Here is an 11,672-nt window from a genome sequence, read left to right on the forward strand (position 1 = left end):
TCTTTTAGGTGTCAAACGCATGATAAGTTACTCACTCCGATACAGTTAGGTGTGTAAATAAATCTTTTCAAACCACCTACTGTACATGCATGTGAGCATCTAAAGCCAGAGATGTGGAGTGGAGTCACATGACTTGGATCCAAGTCAGACTAAAGTCATGAAGTTGCTGACTTTAGGCTCAACAAGAAGACTTGGAACTCGACTTGGATATGAACAGCAATAACTCGTGGAATTGAAATTTCAATTAATATGTAGCTTGAAAGAAGACAACATTTTCCAATAACAAGGTTGCTATTTTGAGGGTTTTTTTTTTCAGTTTTCACATACTTAAAGGTCCACTGACACATAAAACATAATTTTTAGTATGTTTTCAATCAATAATAAAAATCAACTGGAATGGACCCATCCGTTCACAGCACATCAGAATGTTGCAGTATATGGATTTTTGCATTTCCCGCCATGAAAATCCTCTTGAGGCTGCTGTTTGTATTTGTATTGGAGAAGAACCTGGAAGTGATGGTTTTTGCAGACGCCCACACCGGCGGGTTTGTGTGCTTACACTGGTTTTTTCCTCGGTGAAAGCTGTTTGTAATTAGCTTGAAGTGATCTATATATCTAAATATGGCTAAAAAAAAAACGATAGGGTAATATTATCCCTGTCACGTCACTCCATTCTGAGACGTTCTCTTCGAAATGAGTTTCAGTGTCAAAAGGGGCGTCAGAAAAATCTGAAAATCTCCGTCTGCCATAGCAGGTGGCACAGCATGTTTTCACTGGCCACTGTCCCCGTGTGACATCTCCAAATGACGTTCCAGGCAATATGGCAACTGCTGGGATGTCGAGTGAGATTTCAGCAACTTGGCGCATGAATAACACGCTCTCTGCTCTTTTTTTCGTATAGACATTGTGAAGTGACAAATGAATAATATATGTAGTTTTCATAAGAATATCTATTTTAAAATATATATATGACTATCAGTGGACCTTTAAGCTACTATTTGATATGAATCACATGTCAAATAGATTGAATGATGATTTTAATAATCATATTAATAATATTAATACAGCAATGGCTCATGACCAGTTCAGAGTGTAACCTTCCTCTCGCCTGAAGAAGGCTTGGATAGGCGCCTGGACTCCCGCAACCCTTGTGAGGATAAGCAGAATGGAAGATGAATGAATCAAACACAGCAAACAGTTGTGAAATTCAGTGCAGATGAAAAAAAAAAAAAGATGGTCAGAACTATCTTAGGTCACACTCTTGGAACATCAGTAGTTTGTAGGAATCAGATCAGGATTAAGGATATACCACATTTTGTGTAAGTTTCATCAAATATACCAAGAAGAAACTCAAAAGAAAATACAGTATTTGGTTCAGCTCAACACGGAATTCACCTCTGATAAAAGGCAAAAAAATCTGTTCAATGCAATCTTCCAAATAGCTAACATTAGCTGTCACACATTTCCTCTTCTTTACTCGTCACATTCATTGTCTCTGTCTGATGTGCTGCTCTTAAGTGCGTACTTCATAACTCATAACGTAATTAAAAAGAATATAAAGAAGCAAACACTTTGTTCATTATTTCATGCAGTTATTGTGCACTTCCTTTTGGTGTGCAATTTTTGCTCACCAGGGTGTCGTACAATACATGCAATGCATATACAGCACCTAAAGAATATGGCCACACCTGCCCAGAAAGCTGCAGTAACGTTTTTTTTTTTTTTTCTTTACAGAAGATAAAGAATATGTATTTGTGAGGATTATTATACTGTCTGGCTCCATGTGTTGCTGCGTAATTTGTGTTCCAATACATTTGCTTCAAGGGACATAATAGCGTGAATGTGACGGGAGATTCCGTATCGCACCGCCGCGGTGTTTTGAATTCCATTTCCTCAAAGTTATGTGGCATTTGGTGACGTAAACAACTGACAATTCTTTTCGGCGGTGGAATGGTCAAGTCCTAGAAGGTTGTGCGTTCTATCCCGAGTCTTTATGACCATGTCGACGTGTCCTTGAGCAAGCAACGGAACCTGATGCAGCATGCCGTCATGTTCTGCATCATCTTTCATAAAACAGAAAGATCTGATCACAAGACACCTTTGAAAATGAAGAAAAGCTTGTAAAAGCAATTGTGCATCGCTGCCATAAAAAAAAAACTCTACACAATAATAAGATACAGTTGTAAAGGCCTAAAACTAGCAAAATGTACACGAATGGAGGTAGTCCACTTTAGTTCTCGATGTCTTGACATGGACCTAACGTGCGTTGTCTCCTTTCCAGCCGCACGCGGGCGTCTCTCGGAAATGACGTCACGGCCAAGCACCAAAACTTGGAGCCGGGGCTCGAGGGTGGCGAGGCGAGTCCGACCGGAGTCGAGCCCACAAGGCGGCGGAGCTCCGCGACAGAAAGAGGGATGAGGGGAACGCGGAGCGAAGGCGGACAGACGCCCGTTCCCCATTGAGTCGGCTAAGCGGGGGACTCGACGTGCTCCGGATGGACTCAAGATGACTTGATGACAAGTTTGCAGGAGTTCGGAGCGTCACCGACATCAGAGCCTCCTCGCCGGCGGCCGGGATGGTGCGCCTGCTCGGGTGCCTCCTGCTCGGATACCTCACCTGGAATCTGCGGATCTCCGACGCGCAGGGGGAGTACTGCCACGGCTGGCTGGACGCCGGCGGCAACCCCCACGACGGCTTCCAGTGTCCGGAGGACTTCGACACCAGCGACGCCACCGTGTGCTGCGGCTCGTGCGCACTCCGCTACTGCTGCGCCGCGGCGGACGCGCGTCTGGAGCAGGACGGCTGCACCAACGACCGACCGGCCGACGACCCCGACGAGGACGGCGACGACTATGCGGCACGTACGTAACAGTCAGCCACTCGCGTACACGCGGGTGGGAAACTACAGTGCAGTGACCTTAAATTTGACAGTATTCTCACTTTAAAGAGGAACACAAGGATCAGGGTTTAGGATGCAATTTCAAGAGCCACATTCTAATTTGCATTTAAATTTGACATAAATCGGAGAAATATATTTCTAAACACACGCCTTGATGTCATTGATCATTTGACAACAAATCAGGACCAACAGCAGTTAAAATTCATTCTGTTTTACATTTTCAGTACGTTTTGATATTCAGCCAAAATGTAATAAATTAGCTGCTAGACAACTTCTAAAACTTTGGACTAATATTTGTCTCGTTGTGATAAGAACATCATCTATACAAATTTGTTATTTTTTCTTTTGATTTCCATCTGTAATTGACTGTGCCAAATATCTAAGATGGCACGCTGAGGGGACCCCTAACAGGACAAGCTGAAAGGAAAAGAAGAAGAATTGAATAAAACAGGACAGAAAAAGGGCATGGAACATTTTACAAATAAAAACTGTGAATATTTTTCAGTTTTTTTTTTAACGTTTTAATCATCGTATAAAGCCTCAAAACAGCAATTTGACTATTTGTGTAATACCTTTCAAATCAACTTTTTTTTGTGAACATGTACATGACCTCAATTTCTCCTTTAGGTGCCATTTTTATTTTTTGATTTTGAACCTAAATGTTCATCAGATTTTTTTTTTCAAAAACTCATTTGGCACAAAAATATTGCCCATTTGTTGATATACCAACATTTTTCTCAATATTTGTAGACAAATAAAGTCGGTGATGATGAACAAACAGGAGTAAAGATTTTTGGGGACTAACCTTTAAGGCAGTGGTAACCAAACTACGGCCCGTGGGCTCTATACGGCCCACTACGTATGAAACAAAAAAAATAAACCTTCACTAAATTACCCAATAGTGACACTGTAAAATTATTCCAACACAAGTACCTCTTGATTTCCTATAAGCAAAATTATGTTTATGGATTTGACAATAATCAGAAAAACAAATATTCGCTATAAAGGGACAGGTGTTGCCAGTCAGCGTTTGCTACAAACTTGCATGGGATGGCCATTTCTAGTTGTCTACTTAAATGAATGAAAAAAGACAAATAAATGTTGGTTGCCTATTAGTTAAATTGTAAAATTCAAGCCAAAAACTTAAAAATGCATGCTATGAATTAACAAAAAATATCACATAAAAGAGGACAATGTATTTTGTACTCTGTCTCTCCTTTAAATCCTGCTTCTATTGTTCCTTTCCTTTTTTTATTTGATGACAAGATAAACAACATTGCACAAAACTATAATTTTGGACTAATATTTGTCGAGATGGCAGATGCAGGTGGCCAAAATGGGTTTGATCGGCCAACTGTTGGGCCGTGTTGCAGCGTGTCCTCAGCCGGGTAACTTTTGAATGTACTTTTACTTTAGTTGGCGTTTTGAGAAGTTTGACTCTTTATTTCCATCCTAAATGAAATTAAACAGAAGATGGAAAGAATTTTAAAGAGAGCAGCGTGAGCATCATTTCCTTTTTGGGTGACATCACGGTACACCCTGAACTGGCCGCCAGCCAATCGCAGCACACATAGAAACAAACACGTTCACAATTTGGAGTTTTCAATGAACTTAGCGTGCATGATTTTGAGATGTGGGAGGAATGCGCAGCACCCGGAGAAAAGCCACGCAGCTGGATTTAAACAGAACTGTGAGGGGATCAGCTAGGTGACGTCTGAATGTAGATTTGACTGAGAATATTTATTTTTCATTTGCTATTGTTTCCCAACACAGTTTGCTAGTGGGAATTGATTAGCTTATAAACAACCTACAAAAGAAGACATTTTAAATCACATTTGATGTCGTGTTGTCATCATCAAGTATACGATACAGGTAAGAGATGACAAAAACTACAGTATTGACAACTTGGTTTTCATCATCAAATTCATAAAGAGCCTACAAAAACAGCTGTTTTAGTTTTAATTGTTGTCAAATGGTCCTCTTTCAGCGCACACCACAATTACATCAAGATGTGCCTTTTCAAAAATAAAATTACCTCTTTTGGTGATGTTTTAATGAACTTGGCTTCCAACACAAGTTACCAATTTTCAAGCAATTAGGTGGTACAATAGTACATTAGGTAATACATAAAGAGGTTGCAGTGTATGCTAAAAATAAGCCATGGGCAACACAAAATAACTAACAATACTGTAATTTGCACGCGATTGTACACATTGCTGGCATGTTTCAAGAAAGAAGAAGAAACATTCAGCCACCTTTTAGGTTTTGTCACAACTTTAACATTTTATGTTTCAGAAGATGGACGGGCTTGCCTATTTGAAGTTTTACACAAAGTGAAAGATGGCCAACCAAAAAACAAACTACCTTATTTCAGAGTCTTCAAACGTCGTTTAGAAAATTACATTTAACAGAAGGTTCACGCATAACCCCACAAAACGACTGACCAACCGCAGTCGTCGCTTTTAGGGTTTAACTCTGAATGATTGTTTTCAGGGGGGAGTTGCGATGATATTAATTATCAGTAGAGTAGCGTTCAACTTTGCATTGCTTTTCAGCTCAGTCATAGTAAAGTTAAACGCTTCAAAGTCTTACTTGGAGTCTCTGTGGCTTTTCTTCTTGAGGGCTTTCTCAGTTTCAAATTTGCCCAACAAATCACGCGACCGTGGGCAGGCGTGCGGAATGGCCCCAACGTGCGCTCACGCAATTTCCATTTTTTGCAATTCTTGAACAAAATAAAGAGACACTCTGGGTGAAGTGTAACCTAAAGCGTTTGTGCTCTTCGAGAAGATCCACTTGTGGAGAAAGAGAGATGACCCATTCGTGCTCTCATATAGAAGTTAATTCATGATTCTTTGGAATTCTGTGTATTCTGATGGATTGCTTGTCTAATGGGCTCTCCAACTAAGTGAAGTGCAGTGTACTTGTGTATCACTCTCAATTTCAGTTTATTTTCTACATCCGTGGTACAGCCCACATTTTCCGAGTAGCATCAACGCAGCACTTGCATAGAAACATGACAGGATGTTTGCGACTTGATTACGATCTGAGGTTTTCCAATTTTGTACATCCAAACTAGACCACAAAAGGCTCCCTGACTTTATTGTCTTCGAAGGGTTTGACATGTACTTGTGTCCTCACCTTTGTTCTCAGAGCCTGTGTACATGCCCTTCCTCATGGTGAGCAGCATATTCGTGGCCTTCGTGGTGGTGGGCTCCCTGGTGGCGGTCTATTGCTGCACCTGCCTGCGGCCCAAGCAGCCCGCCCAGCAGCCCATTCGCTTCTCGCTGCGCAGCTGCCAAGGCGAGACCATCCCCATGATCCTGACAGCCGCACCGCCCGGCCTCCGTGCCCCGTCGAGGCAGTCCAGCACAGCCACCACCGGCTCCAGCTCGGCGGGGGGCGGCGGCGGCTCCACGCGGAGGTTTTCCATTGGGGGCCAACAGCAGCACAGTTGCCTAGTGTCGCCCGCAGTCTCCACCCCGGCGTCCACTCCGACTCAAACCCATCAGACGTTGCCCCCGTCTCTGCCCCCGCCCTACACGTCCCCTCCTGCGTCGGGGGTCCTCCAGCAGCCCTCGCAGGGCGCTCCGTTCCTCCTGGGCCAGCAGTACTTCTTCCCCCTGCAGCCCGACGCATTCACCTCAGCAAAGGGTTTCGCCGACTTCGGCCAGAGTTGACAAGTGCTGCTGCCAGACTGAATCTAGTTGGAGATGCTTCAACCTACCCGAACAAGCCACCTATGCACTTTTTGTATTGTAGATTGTACAGTAAACACTATGACTGTTGTTGTATGGGCTGTTATTTTAACAATAAACAAATAATTCTCGGCAATCCAGGAAGATGATGGGCTGCTTGAGAAAAGATGAACCAGAATATTCTGTTTTTTGACAATCTTGTCTTGATGAATTTTCAGAATGGTCTCACAGATCTTTTCATGCAGTGGTTTTCAAACTGCGGTCCCTAGGCTCTGCAAAACTGGCAATAAATTAGGCTGCATGATTTTAGAAAAGTGCATACAGTACCTCCGTATGGGACCCGGCATGTCAATAAAACAGACCATACCAATTACTTCTCCTTAACTTAGCTTAGGGTAAATTCAAAGCTCTGATATGATTGTGCCCTACCACATACAAAATCTAAAATAATAATAAAATCTAAATTCCCTGCGTGAATACTTACTTTTTTTTTATAGAACAAAATGTATAATACAGAAAGTTTTTTTTTTCAATTGTTTTGTATATATCGTGTGAATATATATTTGGAAAGGCACTCTTTTTAGAATGTTTCCCACATAAATGTGATTCACTATATCTGCATTCCCCTATCTTATTTTTTGATTTTATATTGGTGGGTGTACTAAATACGCCATTATTTGGTGAAAAACCAATATTTGGCATGTGATCAGACCAAAACCCTGTCTAATAAAGAAGTATCACTTTGGTACCATCTTGTGACATTTTGGTTTCAAAGAAGTATGTTGAAGTGAGGGGAGGAGTTTCACAGAGCCAAGCTGAGTCACCATCTTGTGGCATCGAGCAGGCGCTATATACCATCGATTACTTGCGTATTTTCTCTGTGGCAAGGATACAGCGCTGTGATAAAGTATCTGCTCCCCCTCCCAATTTTATTATTAAATTATTTTTTTCCCCCATCACACACAAAGGTTTCAAATCATCAAACTAATTTTAGTGTCACTCAGAGACAAGTCAAGGAAATACAAAATGCAGTTTTCAAATGACAATTCAATGTATTAAGGGACAAAATAAAATCAAAACCTTTCTGACCCTCTGTGTGAATCTATTTGGCGCCTCAACCTAATAACGGGTTGTACCACCTGTGGCAGCAATAAGTGAAATCAAGCATTTGCAATATTTAGTGATCACTCTTTCAGATCCCTCCTGAGGAACTTTGTCCCGCTCTTCTTTGCTGAATTGTTTCAATTCTGCCATATTGGAGGCTTTTCTCACATTGTAACTCCGCCACTTAAGGTCAGACCGCAGCACCGCAATTAGATTTAAATCCGGACTTTGATTTCGCCATTCATAAAAACATTAATTGCATTTTTTTTTTTTTTCTTTTTAAGCAATCGAGAAGTGGACTTATTGGTGTGTTTCGGATCATTGTCTTGCTGCCTGATCGAGGAGCGCTTGCATTAGAGGGCACAAACTGATGGATGGACGTTCTCCTTCAGGATGTTCTGGTACACAGCAGAATTCATTGTTCCAGAAATCACAGCAAGCTGTCCTGCCCCTGAGGCAGCAAAGCAACCCCAGACCATCACACTCCCACCCACCGTGCCTCACTGTTACCACAATGTTTTTTTTAATCAAATGCTGTGCCAGTTTTACGACAGATGTAACGGGTAGCACACCTTCCAAAAAGTTCAATTTTTGGCTTGTCAGTTGACAGAATGTTTCTCCAAAAAGTCTCGAGGATCATCAATATGTTTTTTGGGAAATGTGCGATGAGCCTTTGTATTATTTTCTGACAGCAAGGGTTTTCACATGGGAACTGTCCCATAGAAGCCATTTTTGGTCAGTGTCTTTATTATGGTAGGGTCATGAACACTGTGGGAACTATAGAGGAATAAAGTTGATGAGCCACACAATGAAGTTATGGGAAAGAGTGGTGGAGGCTAGACTCAGGACAGAAGTAAGTATCTGCGAGCAACAGTATGGTTTCATGCCTAAAAAAAGTACCACAGATGCATTATTTGCCTTGAGGATGCTCGTGGAAAATTACAGAGAAGGTCAGAAGGAGCTACATTGTGTCATTGTTGATCTAGAGAAAGCCTATGACAGAGTACCAAGAGAGGAACTGTGGTACTGCATGCGTAAGTCTGGTGTGGCAGAGAAGTATGTTAAAATAGTACAGGACATGTATGATGGCAGCAGAACGATGATGAGGTGTGCCTTAGGTGTGACAGAAGAATTTAAGGTGGAGGTGGGACTTCATCAGGGATCAGCTCTGAGCCCCTTCTTGTTTGCAGTGGTAATGGATAGGCTGACAGATGAGGTTAGACTGGAATCCCCTTGGACCATGATGTTCGCAGATGATATTGTCATATGCAGTGAAAGCAGGGAGCACGCAGAGGAACAATTGGAAAGATGGAGACATGCACTGGAAAGGAGAGGAATGGAGATTAGCCGAAGTAAAACAGAATATATGTGCGTGAATGAGAAAAGTGGAGGGGGAAGAGTGAGGCTACAGGGAGAAAAGATAGCGAGGGTGGAGGACTTCAAATATTTAGGGTCAACAATCCTGAGCAATGGTGAGTGTGGTAAGGAAGTGAAGAATCGGGTCCAAGCAGGTTGGAACAGCTGGCGAAAGGTGTCTGGTGTGTTATGTGACAGAAGAGTGTCTGCTAGGATGAAGGGCAAAGTTTACAAAACAGTGGTGAGGCCGGCCATGATGTACGGTGGCACTGAAGAAACAACAGGTAGCAGAACTGGAGGTACCAGAAATGAAGATGTTGAGGTTCTCGCTCGGAGTGACCAGGTTGGATAGGATTAGAAATGAGCTCATTAGAGGGACAGCCAAAGTTAGATGTTTTGGAGACAAAGTTCGAGAGAGCAGACTTCGATGGTTTGGACATGTCCAGAGGCGATAGAGTGAGTATATTGGTAGAAGGGTGCTGAGGATGGAGCTGCCAGGCAAAAGAGTGAGAGGAAGACCAAAGAGAAGGTTTATGGATGTGGTGAGGGAAGACATGAGGGCAGTTGGGGTTAGATGCAGGAGATAGGCTTAGATGAAAAAGATGACACGTTGTGCGACCCCTTACAGGACAAGCCGAAAGAAAAAGAAGATGATGAAAACTGACCTTAACTGAGGACAGCAAGGCCTGCAGGTGTTTAGATGATGTGAGAGGTTCCTTGCAACTTCCTGGATGAGTCGTCATCCCACTCTTGGAGTAATTTTACTCCAGGGAAGGTTGGCCACTGTTCCCAGTTTTCTCCATTTGTGGATAATGGCTCTGATCGTGGTTAACTCGAGCCTCAAATCCTCGGAAATGGCTTCGTAACATTTTCCAGACCGATGGATTTCAATTACCTTTTTTCTCATTGATTTTTGAATTTCTTTGGATGATGGCATGATGCATTGTTTTTATTTTTATTTTTTAAGTCTAGTAGCTTGCTTCACATTCTCTGATGGATTCCATTTCAGTGACTTCTTCATTCAACAAGTATGGTGGTAATCGGGTTTGGGTGTGGCTTGTGAAATTGAAGTCACCTTTCCCAAATTTGTGGTTAGTCACAGTGACTTTGTGATTCAACAAATTACTGCATCTACCTTTTTCTATAGCTTCAGAAAGGTTTGGATTTTTTTTCTGTGCTTTATTAAATTGAATAGTCAGTGGAAAACTGCCTTTTCTATCTCCTTGGGTTGTGTCTGAGTGATATTAACTTTGGTTAAATGATTTGAAACCTTTGTGTGTTAGATATGGAAAAAAGCAATAAAAGGTGTTTTATGTGAAGAAAGTTGTATTTTTTTAAAATAGGATAAATTCTTAAAATAGGACTTCCTTGTTAAACGTTTAAAACCTTATTTCAGACAAATCTTCGACTAACCTTGCGTGGATAAGATTTATCTCAAAATGTCTTGGTTCTGGACAAGATTACTTAAAATTTGGACTTTATTCTCATAACATGAGAACTCATAAAAAGGAAATTTGTTCTTGTAATTGACAACATTTTGATTCTGACAGCATTCAGTTGTACACACGCTAGTTATGTTTTGTTGGTGTTCGGATTATGAGGGCACCCCTGTAGACACATCACCCGTGATAAGGGGTCCCTGGACCCAAGAAGTTTGAGAAGCCCTTTTTTAATGAACCCGAATGGATCTGTCATTCACACAAGAAACCAGAACCGAGGCTTCCTAGCTGTGTGACTTCACAGGAGGAATGCAGCTCTCCGATTCATCATTGTCAGTGCTCAACGAGCGTGGCAAGCCCCGCGGCGTCAAAAGTGCCATGGCTCCTTGAGTGGAAGAGGCTTAGGTTGCATCGACAGGTAGCGACTGGATCCGAACAAAAAAAGACTCTTGTGTGGCCCAGGTTTATCTACCTGTGAAATTGAGGTGGCAATCAGCGCCGTCTTTCTTTAAACATTGCAAACTCCACCGTCAGCATTTGTCCCATTCCCCTTGTCAGGTCTTGTTTATATTTCTCACTTTGGAGTGCTGTATTGTGTTCTGCTTTTACTGCAAAATACATGACCTTTTTGTTAAACTTGCTGGGTTGTCTTTTGGTGAAAGGAGTTAACCAGCTTGCAAAAGCATTGGGACGTCATCATATCTCCAAAAAATGAAAATATGGTATACAGCTTCCACAATTCTGGAAAGGCGTTTTTGTCCAATCTCTGTTCTAGTTCATGCTCAAGTTGTTTGATGAGCTTGTTCTTCCATACTAAAGTGAAGTACTAACCATCCCTTTGTTGATCTTAATTCAAGCATTTGGGGGAAAAAAAAAAGGGTCTACCTCAAAATGGTTCCAAAAGAAAGAGGAATCCAACCCAACATTTCATTGAGAGATGTCTCATGCAGAGTTTCAATGCAAACCTAAACTACGTCTTGGATTGCTCTAACGTGGACATATATATACCTTGCATAAAATACTACTCTAAACAGGAATTAAAAAGTTCTTGGCAAGAAAAGGTGGACCTGAATGGTATTCAAGGTAATCAATAACCAGCGAACCAGTAAAGAATGACCCCGGTCCCATCTTGGGGCTGCATCCATAGGTTTTCTTGTGTGACATGAGAAATAACCTTTT

The 11,672-nt window shown here is 41.9% G+C and overlaps 1 protein-coding gene across 1 annotated transcript; it reads left to right on the top strand.

The window, feature by feature from the left end:
- The first annotated feature begins 1,092 nt into the window (after positions 1-1,092).
- shisa3 (shisa family member 3) lies at positions 1,093-6,772 on the top strand. The gene is made up of 2 exons (XM_061835868.1): positions 1,093-2,861; positions 6,050-6,772. Exons 1-2 carry the CDS (start codon positions 2,576-2,578, stop codon positions 6,574-6,576), a joined length of 813 nt encoding a protein of 270 aa, XP_061691852.1. The 5' UTR covers positions 1,093-2,575; the 3' UTR covers positions 6,577-6,772.
- Positions 6,773-11,672: the final 4,900 nt, after the last annotated feature.

Source organism: Syngnathoides biaculeatus, chromosome 11 (genome assembly GCF_019802595.1).
Source record: "Syngnathoides biaculeatus isolate LvHL_M chromosome 11, ASM1980259v1, whole genome shotgun sequence".
In the NCBI taxonomy this organism is placed as follows: domain Eukaryota; kingdom Metazoa; phylum Chordata; class Actinopteri; order Syngnathiformes; family Syngnathidae; genus Syngnathoides; species Syngnathoides biaculeatus.